General features: G+C 35.7%; 2 protein-coding genes across 3 annotated transcripts in view; one reads left to right on the forward strand and one right to left on the reverse strand.

Annotated features, from left to right (window-relative positions):
- The window catches only part of YIPF7 (Yip1 domain family member 7), a 54,615-nt gene that overhangs the window by 29,109 nt on the left and 5,785 nt on the right, over window positions 1-19,721 (reverse strand). The window lies entirely within an intron of this gene.
- GUF1 (GTP binding elongation factor GUF1) lies at window positions 44-17,693 on the forward strand. 2 transcript variants are annotated; one of them, XM_040965745.1, is made up of 17 exons: window positions 44-332; window positions 2,152-2,263; window positions 2,405-2,553; window positions 2,813-2,893; window positions 3,989-4,066; window positions 5,225-5,308; window positions 6,371-6,435; window positions 7,234-7,437; window positions 8,462-8,601; window positions 9,911-10,034; window positions 10,354-10,486; window positions 11,164-11,307; window positions 12,667-12,800; window positions 14,588-14,689; window positions 15,389-15,508; window positions 16,827-16,863; window positions 17,516-17,693. In XM_040965745.1, the coding sequence occupies exons 1-17, from the start codon at window positions 201-203 to the stop codon at window positions 17,651-17,653; spliced, it is 1,977 nt and encodes a 658-aa protein (XP_040821679.1). In that variant the 5' UTR covers window positions 44-200; the 3' UTR covers window positions 17,654-17,693. The 2 variants fall into 2 exon arrangements, with proteins under 2 accessions (XP_040821679.1, XP_040821680.1); XM_040965746.1 differs by lacking the exon at window positions 15,389-15,508.

The raw sequence follows: 19,721 nt of genomic DNA on the forward strand, positions 1-19,721 counted from the left end.
CAGACGTCATCTGGGGGCGCCCGTCCCTTCTGTGTGCCGAGTTGTGCGTTTGACAGCGTGCTTTGGGAAGCGTACTGTGTCCTAAGGTCCTTTCCACCCTGGGCTGTGAGCCTGGTACTGGTGTTCTGGGAAGCACAAGCCGGCGGGGCATGGCTCCGTCGCGCGTAGAGATTCTGTCCTGACGCCTCCGCCCCCGGAGCATGTGGACCGTCGTGGGTCGCGGCTGTTGGCGCGGACGGCTGCAGGTGTCCCGGGTCACGCGATGGCTCCTCGGGCCACCGGCAGCGGGGTCCTGGGCCACCCACCGGCGCTGCAGCTCCGCGGACTTCGAGGTGCCCGGCCCTTAGCTTCCGATTAGCATCTAGTCACAGGTTTGGGGGGGTGGGTGCTGGGGTGAGCTGTGTGGGGCTTGCTGCACCCAGTAGGGTCCCTGGGTGGCAACTCGGTAAAGGGCAGCGGGACAGACAACTGCGGGCTCCGCTAGGTTTTCTGAATTCTTCCAGGGGCTCCGTGGAGTGACCTTGGAGAAGTCACTAATGCAGCTACCCTGTGAGCCCCGTACACGCCTTGGTTTGTAAAGTTATCCTCTCCTCACTGAGGAAGCGAGTGGTGTGACTTCTGCTTCTGTGCTGGTCACTGGGTGCGTGACCCTGGCCACTTGTCACTCCTGACCGCCACTGGTTCCTCATTTATGGAACGAGATGATAATCAACCATCCAGCGGCTTTCATGGGGAAGGGATTGTCATGAATCGCAAGTGCGGGGGAGTTTCCCAGCTTTTGTTTTATTACTTCCTTTCCCCCCCAAGCCCCAGAACAGACTTGTTTCTTAGTTTTGGCAATGTAGTTACATTTAGAGAAGCCGGGGTTCTTAAAAACCACGTTATCTTGTAACTTGAGAGATATGGTTCTGTTAGAAAAGGCATGTATTGCCAAGATCCAAGAAAGTGGAATACTAAAACTGTAAAATTAAACAACTTTGACTTTTCCTGAAATACCTGTGGTTTGTATTGTAATTCAGTTTTTCAAAATGATGCATTTCTGCCTTTTGAATTGGATGGTAAAAACATTCACAGACCAAAGGCTTACTGAGTTTCCTTTTTTGACATAACTTCTTTTACCTATGACAGTCTATAATTATAGCTTATTTGCAAGTTTTATGTTTCATTATCATTTCAAAACAATGAAATATAGTTTTGTCTGAACAAATAGGACGTTTAAAGAACCAAAAACTGGTGTGATTAGTTGGAATACCCAGTTTTTAGCAATATCTAAAAAATGTAAGTGCTAAAAGAACCTTTTTAATTAGGTTATGGTACACTTTTTTTTCATATATGTGCATTGCAAAGTAATAGAGGTATGTATCTAAATCAAAACTTTGAATCTGTTGGGATCATTAAGTGCGACTAGAGCAGAGAATTCCTTGCCCTCATTCCACTTTTTAGTTTTCTATTTCTGAGGTTTATTTTTATTAGAAAATCAGATATACAGAATGGAACAGAGAGAGAGAGAGATCTTCCATTTGCTGATTCATTTCTCAAGTGGCCGCAATGACTTGGGCTGCACCAGTTTGAAGCCAGGAGTCAGGAGACTTCCAGGTCTCCCACATGGGTGCAGGGTCCCAAAGCTTTAGGCCGTCCTCGACTGCTTTCCCAAGCCACAAGCAGGGAACTGGGTGGGAAGCAGGTTTGCCAGGATTAGAACCGGTGTCCATATGGGATTCGGGCACGTTCAAGGTGAGGACTTCAGCCGCTAGGCCATTGCGCTGGGGCCCACACTGATTCCGCTTTTTATAACCCCTTTGTTCTCAAGCAATTTTGCTGGACAAGACATTCCCAATTCATTTATAAGTTGCAGGGAATCTAGATTTTCTGTTAATGAAAATAAAGTCATTTCCCAATTAGTCCTATAAATGGCAGATTAAACCAGGGTTTGTGTTTAGCCACATGGTCACCTTAGCTTGAAACATGTTTGGGAGGAAGACCGATGTAATGCATGCCTTGTTACTGAGCTCTGCGATAGAGCTCTTTCTTATCTGAAGAATTATCCAAAGGAAACTGTTCCAAGATGGAAAAAAAGTATCCTTTGAGTGTATGTATTTGTCTCTTGTCATGTAACATTTATACTCCTAAATGTATTTCATCCCTTTGCAGGAAAAATTTGACATGTCTAGATTTCCTGTTGAAAATATTAGAAATTTCAGTATCATTGCGCATGTAGATCATGGAAAAAGTACTTTAGCTGACCGGCTGCTGGAATTAACAGGTATTTTCATTTCATTACTTGATGGTGGTGGGCAATTGGGGGTTACTTTTACCATGCTTTCTTGGATTGTGGCTTTCATTTTCATGTTGTATTATATTTTTTAAAACCCAGAGAACTGTCTTTAAGTTTTTGTGTTTGTAGGTACAATAGATAAAAAAAAAAATAATAAGCAAGTTCTTGATACGTTACAAGTGGAACGAGAAAGAGGAATTACCGTGAAAGCACAGACAGCGTCCCTTTTTTATGATTTTGAAGGAAAGCAGTACCTTTTAAATCTCATTGATACACCAGTAAGTTTAATATTAATTTTGGCTGTAATATTGAAGTCACCCTTCAATATATCTTTGTTTACTTTTTCCATTGAATGTTAACCACTTACCTTTACTTTGTATCTTCTGAATATTCTTGTATTATCGTAATTTTTTCCAAGTGCAGGGTTAAAAGGATACCATTTAATGTTTTATTAGAGTAAATAATACTTAACATGATGTTATTCCACTAAAAAATACATAACTGATATTTAGAAGTGTCAATAATTTTGTTTCTCAGGGCCATGTTGATTTTAACTATGAAGTGTCCAGGTCTCTTTCTGCTTGTCAGGGTGTTATACTGGTGGTGGATGCAAATGAGGTAGGTATTTTTAACTTTATATGTATCATGTGGTGTGACATGCATGCTTTTATTTTGGTACTTTTTTTCAAAGTGTTATATTTTGGAGAATCCCTTTTTTTTTTTTTAGTAAATATGTGCAACTTTTATATAATAAATTTCTTATATGCATTGCATGCTTTTGCCATATGAATAATTACTGCATTAAAGCATTCCATGGAATTGGCTAACTCATCTTTTAATATTTTAATGGTCATCAGAGGAATTGCTTATCAGGTTTTTGTTGTTGAAGAACGATATATCATCAGTACATCTACCAAAAAAATTCAATACTTCTTAGTCCGATGTTTTCATGCCATATATATATATCTTAGACATAAATATATATATCTGTATATCTTAAATATATATATATATCTTAGATATAAGATATATATATCTTAGACATAAATATATATATATCCTTATATCTATAAGATATAAATATATTTATTTAAGATATATATTTAAGGCTTATTTGTTTGCAAATATATATATATATATTTAAGATATATATTTAAGGCTTATTTGCAAATAAGCTTTTGAAATATCTTACTAGTTTGTTACAAACCATTCAAAACCCAAAGGTTATATTTGGCAAGCCTTTACTGTCCTCTTAGAGAAGTTTATTGTTGGTCTGATAGTCACGGGCATTGTAATGGGTGTTGCATGACTGGATTGGGAGTCTCTGAAGTCTTGGGGGGGGGTCCATGTTTCATCTTTGTGTCTTTAACACTTGATAGTTTCTGGCACAGAATCCTGAAGAGAGGAGTTAATTATAAGATGCAAGGCGGAAGTATGGGTCCTCTAGCTTGGCCTGTATTTCTATTCCAGTGTCCCTGTCATACTTGGGGACAGGCTTTCCCTTGACGTGTTTACTGCTTTACCACCAATCATCTTCACCTAGAATCTTAGGATATAAGCTGGAAAGATAAGTAGGAAGGGCAGCCATTGACATTCTATCTAATTTTATCATTAGAATGACACAAAGCGACACTTGTGATGATGAAGATGTATGGAACAGTCTTGAACTACTTAGAGTGATCATCTCGGCATCTTCTATCTTGATATTTCCAGGGTATTCAAGCCCAAACTGTGGCAAACTTCTTTCTTGCCTTTGAAGCACAACTAGCAATAATCCCAGTTATAAATAAGGTAATTTTAATAACAAAATCTTTGTAGTTATAAATATATTTATCCACATTTTGTATACAAATATATTTAGCAGTTAAGATGTACTGTCTCATTACGAGACATCTTTATTAAATATATTGGTGGGAATTAAAACGTACTATCTTTCATTATGTGTAAAGATTTATGTTTAGTTTTTTTTGTTAAGGTTTATTTATTTTTGTTAGAAAGGCAGATTTACAAAGAGAAGGAGAGATAAAGATCTTCTATCTGATTACTCCTCAAATGCTGCAACAGCTGGAGTTGAGCTCATCCAAAGCTGGGAGTCAGGAGATTGCTCTGGATCTGCCACGCGGGTGCAGGGTCCTAAGGCCTTGGGCCATCCTCCAGGCAGAAAGCTGGATGGAAAGTGGAGCAGCTGGGACAGGAACTGGTGCCCATATGGTATTACAGCACGTGCAAGGTGTCAATTTAGCCACCGAGCCATCATGCCAGGCCCATTTATTAGAAATGTGTAGCTATTTATGAAATGTATTGGTCGGATTTTTCTTTTTTGATTTTAAATTATAAAATTGCAACTCAGACTCATGTACTATAGCAAATTTTGAGAAGATTGTCCCTCTGAATTCTATGGGGTGATGGAGAGCCTTATCTGTAGGATGGGGATACAGTGCACCAAAGTGTCTGTCTTCTGAATTGTTCCTAGGGATATAATGGGTCTCATAGGAAACAATAGAGCTTAGAGGATTACTGCCAATGAACAAATGTTAATTTTAAAATTAGCTTTGCCTTGTTATAATTCTTACAGTTGAAGTATAGAAGAGCAAAGTTGCTGTTGGATAGAATAGCTTGCTGTGAGACATAAAATTAGGTTTAACTTAATTTTTAAAATGTGTTCATGTGGTACACTTTGATAAAGTGCTATTGAAGCCTTCTGTTTCCTAGGTAGCTAACCACTTTTAAATTTTTTCGTGTTCTGTTCCCTGACTTCAAATTTTCAGTGAAGTCAGACTTAAAGTAATATTGCTTATCATATAGATTATTTTAGTACTTTCGAAAAAGATGTAGTGGGGTCAGTTAAAGCAGGTAAGCTTTTAGTTGTCTCCAAATACTGTTAATATGTGATACATTTAATTTTGATTATACTAGCACATAATGGATTTGTTGTGATTATTTTTAAAGATAGATCTGAAGAATGCTGATCCTGAAAGGGTTGAAAAACAAATTGAAAAAGTATTTGATATCCCAAGAAATGAATGTATTAAGGTAAAATGTCATTTTTGGAAGCCTATTAATTTTATTTTTAAAATATCTCAGATAATTGGTTTATGGATGCTTTGTTGTTGGTCCCTGCCCCTCCCCCCAGTGGTATTTTCTAGTCCACCATTGTATAGTTTTAAAATATCTTTACTATAACTTCATTTGATCCTCACTAGAAACCCAAAAATTTCATCACTTGATTAAAGCATAGATTTAGTTCGCCAAGGTTTCAAAACTGAAAACAGGGTTGAGAATATAGTATCATTATTTATCATTTGGTCTCATTGAAAATACTGTCTTTGAAGAGTAGGGTTAAACTATTTCCAGGATGTTTGGAGATAGTGTTGTTGGAATTGACAACTATTTTGTAAAAAAGTCGGTAATAGTAATGCTAGCGTGAATATTTACTTCCAGATGTTTTACTGCTTAAATGGCCATGGCCAAATTGCTGTGCTACACAGTGAGACAGTAGGTATGTCAGGGCAGCGCTGCCATGTCTTCCTCTCCTCTCATTCATTCTTGGAAAGAGCACGTTTCTGGTGGCGAAGTTATTTATCTATTTATAAGTCTGGACATGATGATGATATACAACCTAGTAATTGGTGAATAAAGTTTTTTTTTTTACTTGAACGTATATATACAATTTACTTTCTATTACAAAGAGAAGTCCTTTATAAAAAAAGTCAACAGTTGTATAGCTTGGATTGTGTTACCTTTAAATACAATCAGAAACTTTGACTTTAATCTTCACAAACTTGATTGACTGACTGACTTGGTGTGTGCCAGCTGGTAGAGTGTTTGCTGAGGAGGCAGGCAGTCAGGAAGTAAGCAGGGTTAATGAATAGGACATATAACTTCAAGGAAATTCATGCAGCAAATGTTCTACGTGAAGTTCCATAATTAGCAGTGGATGGGGAAAGCCTTGTTGGGAGAGTTGCTGTGACAGAGAAACAAGGACAGCTGTACTATTCAGCTGTCACAATTTCCTTCATCTCAATTATAAATTGTAAGTCACCAGGATCAGAGCTATATTGTCTAAATGCTTTTTACCCCACTTGTGATTTTTAGATTTCCGCTAAACTTGGAACAAATGTTGAAAGTATTCTTCAAGCAGTTATTGAGAGAATACCTCCGTAAGTGTCTTGCTATTTTTTCATTATTGATGTATAGTTCATAGTTCAAAGGCTATCCATTTGATCCCTTAATAGTTTAGATGGCAAATAATCTGGCAGTGAAAATGTTCTATTTGCCGCTGGTAATATGCAGATGGGAAATACAGTCTAGTAGAGGAAGCTACAAGAATGATAGTCCGCTCATCTTGGTAATCAATAAAGAAACTTGAGTTTATTGGCAGCTAGTCTTCTTTGTGTAAACAAATATATTTAGGGCCCGGTGCGGTGGCGCAGTAGTTAAGGTCCTCACCTTGCACGCCCGGGATCCCATATGAGGCACCAGTTCTAATCCCGGCAGCCCCGCTTCCCATCTAGCTCCCTGCTTGTGGCCCGGGAAAGCAGTCGAGGGCAGCCCAAGGCTTTGGGACCCTGCACCCGCGTGGGAGACCCGGAAGAGGCTCCTGGCTTCGGATCTGCATAGCATCTGTAGTTGTGCTCACTTGGGGAGTGAATCATCGGACGGAAGATCTTCCTCTCTGTCTCTCCTCTCTGTATATCTGCCTTTCCAATAAAAATAAAATAAATCTTTAAAAACAAACAAACAAAAAAAACACAAATACATTCATAACTAAGTAAAATAGTTACTGATACAAATCTGGCAGAGTTAAATTTTATATTCTGCTTATTAAATGCTTCTTTTATTTTGGCTGTTGTGTATGGACCTTTCTGAAAAATTAGAATACACCTTAGACCTAGTTGAAACTTATACATTATGTTGTCTAAATTTAGAATATGTTTATTTTTATTGATATTTAATAGTCCTAAAGTGCAACGCAATAATCCCCTGAAGGCTTTGGTGTTTGACTCCACCTTTGACCGGTACAGAGGTGTGATAGCCAGCATAGCCTTATTTGACGGAGTAGTTTGCAAAGGAGATAAGATTGCGTCTGCCCACACTCAGAAGACATACGAAGTCAATGAAGTCGGAGTTTTAAATCCTAGTGAGCGCTCAACACAGAAGCTGTGAGTAATCTGCAAAAGTAACTTACAGTACCTTTGTATATGTTTCCATTTCTGCTTATTTCTCAACTTGGTGTGCTTATTAGCATGATCCTAATTTTGTAACTAAAAACAGCATCGAAAAAAACCCTGATTATTTGATGTAAGTGAAAATGCCTTGTCTAAAGAAATCTTTTGTGTAAAGAATGGAGATTTCTGTGCCTATCACATATAATTGACTGCATTTTTCCATGACTAATTACAGTTTTATGAACTATTGCATATTGGGTGTTAATGTGTCTGACAGGACAATGAAAGTTTTCAACCTTTTGAAACTGCACCTTTTCAGGATCTTCCCCTTTTGAGGTCCTGATGAGGCATGGCTCAAGCATGGAGTTTGAGCTTTCTGATATCCTGTTCATTTGTAGAAATCAGCATGCTGAACTAGATGACTGTGTTCATCACATTTGAGGATGGAAGTAGATCTAAAGGCAGCATTATATTTACCTTTTCAAGTCAGAGATAATTTGATTTGGAATATTGTTGAAATTTGTCTACATTCTGCTGTATGTTTTGAACATTATCATATCTTTTCTTGTAACTTCATTCTAATCATAAATTTATTCTGTAAAATGTCATTCTTTTGAAACAAAGCTAACACCAAAATCTTGGAATTAGAGTTTAATGAGTGTGTATTTTTCTTGCTTGACATTTGTGGCACAATTGATGAGTAAAATGGACACGGGTGTGTGTTGTGGTTTTAGTTGCTGTGTATTTACATTATGCTATCAAAGCTGTCTAATTTGTAAAGGCGAGCAGAATATATAAATCATTATGATGCTGAATTCTTTGGTAATGGGGTTTAGAGGCATAGGTTTTTTCCTGCATAAACCTTAAAATTTGAGAACCCATATGGACCTCTTATTTTTAGTCTCATGAGGTTTTTGTTTATAAAGTATGTGATAATTTACTAAAAGATAGTTTTAATTATTAATTTGCACGTGAAACATTGAAAAAGTAAATATTTGCATGTAATAATTTTATTTAGATATGCAGGACAGGTGGGCTATCTGATTGCGGGGATGAGAACTGTCAGTGAAGCGCAAGTAGGAGACACACTGTATTTACATAGACGACCAGTGGAGCCCTTGCCTGGGTTTAAAGCAGCGAAACCAATGGTATTTGCAGGTGAGGAGTTCACATATTCCAAGGTTGAGGGCCAAAATACTTTTAAACTAAAAGTTTGTCTCAAAAAATGAAAGAAAAATTACTAGAAGATAAATACACATTCTTCCTTTTGTTTTTACTGCTAATGGCATTAGATGGTTTCATTTGGTTGTGTCTTTTGTATGTTATATGTGTCAGTTTATAATTTCATATGTATGATACAGTTTCATATGGTAGATCATATAGGATTCCTTAAGAAATTAACACTTTGGAATCAATTCCTGAGAGCAATTGAATTCATTCCTGAGAGTAATATGAGCTTCCTTCTGTATGGAATTGGTCCATTGTTATATTTGAAACATTTTCCTAAATAGGATGTCTTCACTACACATTATCAGTACATTTAGAATATCAGTAGAGACCCTCCAGCAAGAGCTGACCCTTCATATTATACTAGTGTGGCTGTCACAGTTCATAGTGCTGTTTCATATAGGTATAATATAGATATTTGCAGAAGGAAGACCTTGGTGAATTTCACCAAACTACTCTGTGCTGAATGGGAATCACGCCCTGGTTTTCTCTCTAGAGACCCTCTTATTGGGAGTCAGATGTTTGAACTCAGAGGACATTGAGGATGGATGGGCTGGAGAGAGTCCAGATAAAAGAATAGTAGTAACTCCTGTCACTGGATTGCAATAAGTACAGTTTATCTTTGGTTTCCTTTTTGTTTCTGTGTTTATTTGCTTTAATTTCACCTGTGATTGTAAAATGTAAAGGTTCTGAAATAAATGCAGTATATTTTCTTAATAGGCCTGCTTCCCATGGTATATTGAATTTTTATCCCTTATACTTTTTACAAAAACATAGAAGCATTGTTTAAAACATGAACCCAGTTCTATACTAAGGCTAAAGTAGATGATTAAATATTAAGAGTTATTTATTTTATTTTGAAAGGCAGATTACAGAATAGAGACAGAGAGAAAAAGATCTTCTGTACACTGCTTTACTCTCTAATGGGCACAATGACTGGAGCTGAACCAAATTGAAGCCAGGAGCTAAGAGCTTCTTTTGGGTCTCCCATATTGGTGCAAAGGCCCAAAGATGTGAGGTATCCTCCACTGCCTTCCCAGTCCAAAGGCAGGGAGCTGGACCAGATATGGAGCAACTGGGACACAAATTGGTGCCCACATGGGGTGCCAGCACTGGCTGGCTGAGGGTTAGCCTGTTGAGCCACTGCACTGGCCTTAGATGAGGAACTTGACAATATTACATATTAGGCTTTGTCTGGAGGCAGATTATCATGTGTTAATTAGAAATATTGTATCCGTAGGAATGTATCCTGTAGACCAATCTGAGTATAATAACCTGAAGAGTGCTGTAGAAAAGTTGACCTTAAATGACTCCAGTGTAACAGTTCATCGAGATAGTAGTCTTGCTCTGGGTGCTGGCTGGAGGTAAGATTTATTCATATAGGAGAGTAGCATTATTATAGGAAAAGTTTAAATAATGGATTATTCTTGAACATTTCTGTTGTATACTCATTACTATAAATACTGCCTTTCACATTATGGATTCACATTTTACATTTCCTAGTGATTGAAAACATGTTTATTGGAAGATTTGAATCTAATTTAATAGAATTATGTAAGCATTTAATTATGAAAATTTCTTAATGACTCTTGGTTCACCACTCTTTTGCAAAATAACAATATTTGTGTCACAGGAAATATAGCCCCTGGAACATAAACATTTTGCTGAATGGGTCTCTTCTAGGTTGGGCTTCCTTGGGCTTCTGCATATGGAGGTTTTTAACCAGCGACTAGAGCAAGAATACAACGCCTCAGTTATTTTAACAACCCCTACTGTCCCATATAAAGCTGTTCTTTCTTCAGCAAAATTGATAAAGGTCTGTAATACTCAGTACTGTTTTACATCAGCATAAAAGCAAAACCGCAAATGTGGATGTACAGAATGTCAGAGAAACTGTTAGAATATGACGTCTAATAGCTATGGAAGCTACTCTGACTAATATTAATAAAAGTTGAATTACATTATTAATGACAGAGAGCCTTTTTAAAAACTAATTTAGGAAAACTTTTCTTAACCTGATATAATATATAATAGGTGAAATATTTTGGCTATATGTAATTTTAGATTTCAAGTTAATGATAAAAATATGTATGCCATCTAATTTTCTGTCTGTCCATTTTAAACATTAACTTTGGTATTTTAAAATCTTTTTCAGGAAGATTAAATATTAAGCTAATTATGATGCTTTAAAAGGGTCACATTACATCATATAGTTATGTTATATTCTAAATTGCCCAAGCAATGGGCTTAGGAAATGTTAATAACCAGGATATATTAATAATAGCAGTTGACTACTAATATGAAATGTTTATGATCAGCTTTTAAAATAAAAAATATGTTGAGGTAATATTCTAATTTTTAGGAATTGTTTTATGTTTTATTCCAGTGAATTCCATAACATTGTATTCTGTAATAAATTGTACCTGAAAAGCAAATTTCTAAAAGTCATGATAATTAAGGTTTCTTTTTAACTCATATTTCTCTAATTTTTAGGAATATAGAGAAAAAGAGATAACAATCATCAATCCTGCACAATTCCCTGACAAATCAAAAGTCACAGAATATTTGGAGCCAGTAGTTTTGGGGACCATCATCACACCAGATGAATACACAAGAGAAATAATGATGCTTTGCCAGGTGGAAATGCCATACAGTTAAAGCAACTGTAGTTCACTCCTTTGAAATGGTGATCCCCAGCTCAGGTTTTGCTGTGCTAAGCTTAATTAATTTAATAAGATTTTTTCATAGATCTGTATGTAAGTTATAATGGTACATTGTAAAGTTTGTGAAAAGTAGGATTAAAAGATGTTTGTGCAAAACTTTCAAAATATGGCTTTTAATGATATGCATTTTTCATGAACTTTTTGAAGGCCTCTTGCATATATCAATTTAAAATTTTTGGAACTACCTTCATAATGAGATACACATATGTATGCTTTTTAAACTGCTTTATTTTATTTAAGGATTTATGTATTTGTTTGCAAGAATGATGGGAAAGGGAAAGGCAGAAAGAGATAGAGAGAAAGAGAGATAGTTTTCCATTTGTTGATTCACTTCTGAAATGACTGAAGTACCAGGGCTGGGCCGGGCCAGAGCCAGGAGCCAAGAATCGGATCAAGATCTCACTTGGGTGGCAGGGGCCCATGTACTTGGCCCACCCTCCGCCACCTTTCTCAGCACATTACCAAGGAGTTGCATGTGAAGCAGAATGCTTGGAATTTGAATCTGCTGTCTGTAGCACTAACCCTAAACTATTTTCATTTTAAAGTTACAGACAGTATTTTTGACTTTTTTAATCTAAGAAATTGAGTTTGCTGTCCAAAGGGAATGAATTTATACTAAATTAGCTGAAGTAGCAAAAGTTTTTTTTTTTTTTTAGCCCTTTTGAACACTTGAATGTGGTTGTAAAGATAATTTGTAATACTTGGGAATCAGATTGTGAGATATTTACTACTTTTCTTTAGTTCTTGCCACATTTCAGTAAGTGATTTTATTTACAAGTTGTAATTTACCATATTCCTCAAAAAGTGCCTATTTGAGGTACTCTAACACATACTGGCAAATATGTTAAATGGTGACTAAGGAACTTGAAAGATTTAATTCTTTAAGACTTTGTTTAAAAGTATTTTGTTCAGTCCATTTTTCTGAACCTAATTTATTTATATGCAAAACAGGAAATTATGGTTTGCTTTATTTATAGTTACATTTGATTAACCTTTAACTGAAGTAATATAATTCAAAAAAGGTAAAGATAAAAAATGGTAAAACAGATTAAAACTTTGGAGGCAAACATAATAATTGAAATGCAGAATGGTTCTTGCTGTTGTATTACTAGTGCCTAAGTCTTTATTGACAGTAAAAAAAAATTTTCCTTTATTTTTGTGTATTCCTTATTAGGATTTGCTATGTGGAAATATAAACCTGTGTATATAAAATTACTTTAAATCAGTGTTTGAATTGGTTATCATTAAACACATTTTCCATTTCCTTTTTTAGGCTCGAAGAGCAGTTCAGAAGAATGTGATGTTTATAGATCAAAACAGAGTTATGTTGAAATATCTCTTCCCTTTGAATGAAATCGTGGTAGATTTCTATGACTCTCTGAAGTCTCTGTCTTCTGGATATGCTAGGTAAAATGATATCAAGTATCAAGAGGATGCTAATGTTTCAGTTCATCAATAATCCCAGAGCTGTTGAAGGTAGTTTAGAATCACAGCCTAAGGTTAGAAAGGCCTGGAACAACCTTACAGGAATTAGAGAATATATAGTTTGTCTGTAGGAGAAGCAGTTGCTTCAGTTCATTATCCAATTCTGTTGTTTTTAATGAAAAATACCTAGTGCCCTTTTCATGAAAAGAGCTGTATTGCTTCCTCCTTTTTGTCAGTTGAGAGTTCTGCATACAGCTGCAAGTTGAACCTTGCAGTTTGTTGCCAGTGTATCATTCACGTAGCTCAGGTAAGTGGCTCAAGTTAGTTGGGTCCCTGCCATGTGGAAAACCCAAATCTAATTTCAGTTTGGCCCAGCCACATCTGTTGTAGCCATTTAAAATTAAAAGATCTTCACTTGGTGACCAAAAATTTGAAATCAAAGGCTTTCTTCAAAGTTTATTTTTCAATTTAAAAGGGAGAGAAAGAAGTAAAGAGGCACACGCACACGTCTTCAATCTGCTTGTTCAATCCTCAGATTCCCGCAACAGCCTCTATTGGCCAAAGACAGGAGCATGATACTAGCCCAGATGCGTGGCAGGGACCCAGCTAAGGAACTGGAAAACCTGGCATTCTGATACGGGATTGGAAATCAATCCTAAGTGGCATCTTAAGTGTTGTGTCATGTTCTTTTCCTGTCAGCTTCTAGTACAGAGCCTTTAATGATGCTTAAGGAAACTACTCTTTGTCCCCAAGACTGCATCCGTGTCTCCTTTTGGAGTTAGAAATGTGTACACCATTAGAACAGAAATTAGATTTCAGTGTGCTGGTTTTGAAATACACTCTCTATAAAATTATTTATTTTTGAAAAATGTGCTTTCCATAATGCATAAAACAGCATTTGGTGCTGTAAATAGCATCATGATAAGGGACTAGATGTGTTTTATTATCTCTTTGTATTTTGCATAGTACCTAATGAAGCAAGGATTTTTAACAACTATTTTCGTGATAATTAGAATGAAAATTTTCAAAAAATTTCATGTATTTACAATTCCAGGCAGCTGTTAAAATTAAGATAATAGGAGCATTGCCCAGGAATGGAAAGATTTCAAAGGTTCACTAAAATCTTTTCTTGTTAAATATCAGTTTTGTAAATTAAAGAGTTAAACTTACCTATTTTGATTATATTGCTAATAGGAATAGCTGAAACTAAGTGCTTTCATGTGCCAAGATAGGCTCTGTTTGAAACACGTAAGCATACTAGCTATTGCTTTAAATGCCTTACGTGTACTTTTTAGTTGTTAAGAAGTCCTGTGACGGTTCAACCCAAAGGGCTTTACAGGAAATCCAAGTCTCATTAATGGTTCTGTATCCAATGTCAAAGCATTTGTACACACAGACACTGTGAATGGTGCTTTCACAGTTGGCATCATCTGGAGCCCACCTGCTGTTGGCAGCATGGGAAAGTGGCTGTTTGTCTTCAGTGATGCTTCTCCCTGCTTTGGTTTAACCACTTTGTTCTTCCTTCTTTAGACCTATTGACCCTGCTTACGTTTTCTATTTCAGAAATGTAATGAGATAAGTTTATTCTTTGATGTAGGTGTTCAGATCCATTTACATGAAATTATGTATATGACATTTTGATGATGAAGTGAGCTGATTTTCAGTGAGAGGATTTGAAAGGAATGGAAGGAAGAAATTTTGTAAATAAGCAAAAATACAATCTTCTCAGAAGTATAACGTTTATTACCTGCATTTTTTCTCTTTGTTAGTTTTGATTATGAAGATGCTGGTTACCAGACTGCAGAACTTGTTAAAATGGATATTCTGTTGAATGGAAATCTTGTGGAGGAACTAGTGACGGTTGTACACAAGTAAGCTGAATAAATGCTAATCATGGACTGTAAAAGTCATCACTTTGTTAGTCTTTCTATAGTTATTGTTTGTCTAATTTTATTTGACAAGCTAGATTTTAAACATTATTCAATTTTTTGCCCCATATTTATCTGATAAGGAAGGATAGAAATGCAGTAGCTAGAAAAGTGTCATGGAGAAAACTTGCTCTTAACAGATAAAACTAAAGGACATCTAATGGGCTTGTAGCTTTAATAACAAAATTTGTCTATGTTCAAAAGAAAATGATAGACCTACATGCTCAAGAAATGGCAAGTTGGTTAAGAAACATCACAGGGCAATCATTATTTATTAAGCAATTAAAACTATTATGGACTAGTTAAAAAGTATTTAAACATGAATGTAGGCTTTAATATACGTTTTAATTTTAAACATTTTATATGCAAAAGAATGACTAAAAGAAAATATTTTAAGACTTTGCAAAATGCTTACTAACTGATTTTCAACAGGTAAGGGTATGAGGAATGGTTTTTTTATTCTTCAACATTTATTTCCAAATTCTCTGTAATATAGGGTATATTTAATTTTTAGAATCAAAAGGCATCTGTGATTCAGAGAATAAAGTGTTTACAAGTTTCATTTGACTCTGCTTAATAAACCACTATTCAGTTAATCATGCATGTGCATTAGAATATGAATTTGTATTTTTTTTGATTCAGAGACAAAGCATACTCTGTTGGCAAAACCATATGTGAGCGTCTCAAGGATTCTCTTCCTAGACAGCTTTTTGAAATAGCAATTCAAGCTGCAATCGGAAGTAAAATCATTGCAAGAGAAACGTGAGTTGAAATTCATTTTTGTGCCTGGACAAGTTTGAGAAATGACATACCTACAAAGCTTGAGTACCAAAAATTTAATTAATATCAGCATACGATTTTAATTTAGCTTATAGAAGCAGTATGATAGAACTGCCAGTGCTGCTGATTTAAGCATCTGTGGTTTACATTTGCCATATTTTTATTGGATGGCTAATTAGAACTTCCTTCTGAGTTAGGCATTTATATGTGGTGTTAGCCCTTGAGGTACATCATAGCTAACAGAAACTCAAATTGAAAGGGTACATCTCGAAAAGAAAAGATTAGGGAAGACATCACTTTCCCAGGGATGGAGAATGTCAGGTAGGAATGCTAATCGTGCGTTAGCCTCTGCATTGTAGCTTAGGGACCTCATGGATTCCAGTATACATGGAAAGAAGATAGGTTAATTACTCTTGCCTTCTCTTTTTGTGAAATGCATGAGTCAGAATTAAATAAGGTACCCAGCAGGAAACAAGTTCAAGAAGTATATACTAGTACTTCTTTCCTTCATGATACTGAGGCATCTGTTAACTCAGTTATGAATCAGAAATTGCTGTTAAGTCTAGCTTATTCAGTAGTGGGGAAATATGACCATCATTTTCATATAGATGAGATAAATTGAGGGCTATTGTTGCCAATGAATTTTATTCAGCTCTGTTTGGGTTCAGGTATTCTGTTCATTAATACCCAAAGATTAGGCTGAATGGAGTTGGTAACCAGGGATTATTCTGGAAAGCACAACTTAAAATGTAGCAATTGTTGTGACATTGTAATAAAGGAGAGAATAACTTTATGAAAAACAAGAAGATAATTTTAAAAATGCAGCAGTTAGTAAAATGAAGAAATTTCTCCAGTTTGAGTAATGACATGGATACATTAAAATTTATCATGAGATGGATTTCATAAAAGACAGTCTTGTATATACTCTTTATCTATATTCTAGGCATTTTTCCAAATTTAGGAGTAGATAGACATCATTAATGTTTCCTATAGTAGTAGCAGTAGGATTTTTAGGTTGAGCCTAAAATATCCTTACATAATCTTGTAATCATGGTCATACCTTATTCCTATTGGGACTACCAGACCCTACTGCTGCAAATGTTGACTGTTTTTGTTGAACTTGTTTTTTATATTGAAATATAAGAGCATTTGTGCTGTATTATTTCTTCACAGCAATTATCTGTAGGTGATGAAACTGTAAATAAAATCCTTTAGTAAAAGGGACATTGTTTTTGCCCATAAAGCACTTTTAAACAGCATAATGAATTTATGTACTTAAACAGAATTTCTTCTTTTACAGCGTGAAACCCTATAGAAAAAACGTTTTGGCAAAATGTGTATGTATCGAGCTCTATGTATTTTACCTTTTATTTCATCTGTTTTCTAAGTTTAAAACTGTGTATTAGTTCCTATTGTTGGTTTTGATGCACCCTTTTCAAAAAGGTGAATTTCAGTTTGACTATGATTACTTTTCTTTTTTTTACGTGTTCTTAAATATTTCTAGTTATTTCTAAGACCTGGGTAAGTTTTTTTTATGTAATATAAACATTTTGAAGATAGAGGTTACGTCTTCTATTTGGAAGTGTGAAATTACCTCCTGTATTGTTTAGCTGGTTTGCTTTCTCAATTATGAAAACTTATTCTTGATTCTGCTATTTTTGCAAAGTGAATAACTTCTAAATGTTTAGTATGCTTAATTTCTCATGCATTTATGCTGTTGTGATCACGAGTTTCTTTTAAAGACTAGCTTTGTAATCCAACATTCCAGGCCTGACTCACTGAGATTAGCAGTTCTTGCTTGACATGTATCTTTGCAGATGTTCACTCCCATCTCCTTAAAATGCAGCCTTAACGTAAGAATGTAAGGAAATCAGATTTGCAGAGAAGGTTCTGTCATCACTTTGGAGGTGCCTAGCTCTTATAGGTGCTTAGCATTGTATAGTTGTCTGTGGAGTTTTTGACTTACTTTTTAAAAAAAATTTTTTTCAGTATGGTGGTGATATTACCCGAAAAATGAAACTTTTAAGGAGACAAGCAGAAGGAAAGAAAAAATTGAGGAAAATTGGCAACATTGAAGTTCCAAAAGATGCTTTTATAAAAGTTCTGAAAACACAACCTGATAAGTAACAAGTGGGAAACAAATAAAAGATTTCTTATAAATTAAAAATGTCTAATCTTTGTGACAATGTGTTTTATCAATGTAACATTGAAAATTATAAAACCTTCATTACTTTCAGGGTTTTCAGATGTAAATAAAAGGAGTGGTGATTTGGTAAGAGCTAGGATTCTAAAACCAGACTGTGTACTCTACTGTTTGCGTTCCATTCACCCATTAGCAAGGTGACATTAACCAGATAACTTTTGTTACCTCTTTAGTAAAATCAGGATTATACCTCTACTTCTGTAGGTTATAAAGATTCAGTGATGCTATACTAACGTGTAGTCAGCACTTGGTGTACTGCAGCTTTTCTTTGTGCATTTTTTAGATAATAAAATATACCATAATTAATATCCCATCAAGCTTAATGGCTTGCTACTAGCAGCAGCTGTTACTAATGAAAGCTTAATTGTGTATATTTCATAATGAAGGACACTATAGTTTATAGTTGTAAGCCTACTGAAGATCACACAGCCTGTAAGTACTTCAGTTAATATCCAAGCTCTTAAATCCATGTCTAATCTGGGCACAGATGATATTATAACAAGATAAATAATTTAGCTGCTGATTTTATGACTTCTACCTTGAATGAACTAAACAAAGAAGAAAGATTTTCAGTATTAAGACCACCAACAGCGAAGAAACACAGATCATTATGTTATCAGAATCTTTTTTTATATTCATAGCAGTGGAAAAATGGAAGTGTTTATGAAGCAGGAAATACCATATCACAGAATGTTCTGCTGTCCTATTACTGCCCAGGGAAGTTATAAGTTGCTATGTGGCACATAACATAAACTAAACATATGCTATTTAGTGTTTGTATTTGTTAAATTCAGATATAATCTCTTCATGTATAATTTAAGGAAAATAACAACAAAAAAAATTGCACATCACTTGAGCAGAAGCATCTTTTCCTTGGTACTTTTCCAGACAGCTGTCTTCTGTCTTCCCCTCAAAAACATGACATTTCTCAAAATTTTAGCAAGCAACAAAAAGGTTTAGGGGCAGGCTTTGGGCTATAGATGTAAATCATGTTGTCCCATGTTGGTACCTGTGCCTGATACCCAGCTCCACCTCTGATCCAGCCTCCTGCTTATAGACACAGGGAGGAACTGGGGTAATGCCTCCAGTGATCAGGTTCCTGCCATGGAGTGGGAAACAAGGACTGAGTTCCCAGCTTCAGCCTTCTCTACCCATTGTGGACATTTGGGAAAGTGAACCAGTGTGCTCACTCTCTTCCACTCAGGTATTAGAGACAATACATTTTCAGAAGTCTTTAAAAAAATATTAAAGGGACCACTAGAAGCTTCTGTTATTTAGAATAACAATTGAAGATGATAAAATTCAGTTTTGACAACTGGGATTCAAATAGTAACTTCATCAAACTCCAAATTTTTTAAAGGCTTATCTTATTTTACCTGCACGTTACAAAGAGTTAAAAACAGAACTATCTTCTTTTATCTACTGGTTCACTTCCCAAATGTTCTCTTGAGGCACCAGAACTGGGTAAATGAAAGCTGGGGAGCCAGGAGTGTCTTCCAGATCCTTCTACATGGATACAGGGGCCAAAGGCATTTGGCCATCCTCTACTGTTTACCCAGGCCACAGGCCAGGAGCTGGATCTGAAGTGGAGCAGCCTGGGACTGGACCCAGGCACTTGGAACAAGGCCTGACACTCAAGACATTTGAAAACCACTTATTTCTAAGGCTTTTAAAAATTCATCATCTGGAATTGAAGTAGCATATTTACCCTGGATTTATTTATTTGCTAAATCTTTAAGTACATCTTAGTTACATCTAAGTACATACATATATATTTATACACATTTTAAATCAGTATATGTGTGTATATATATAAAAGCTTCTATCAGGCAGCCTTTAAATACAAAAATGCAAAGGCACATGAACACTGCTTTTACTTGCTATGGAGTTAACCCTGACAAATGACAGACATGTTCCTAGTGTCAAACCACAAGTAAATGCAGGTTTATAAGCACTAGTTTTTGAATTTTCTCAAAAATGCAAGTGTTAGAC

Source organism: Ochotona curzoniae, unplaced genomic scaffold (assembly GCF_017591425.1).
Source record: "Ochotona curzoniae isolate NIBS_2020 unplaced genomic scaffold, NIBS_Ocur_1.0 scaffold_4505, whole genome shotgun sequence".
NCBI classification, from domain to species: Eukaryota; Metazoa; Chordata; class Mammalia; order Lagomorpha; family Ochotonidae; genus Ochotona; species Ochotona curzoniae.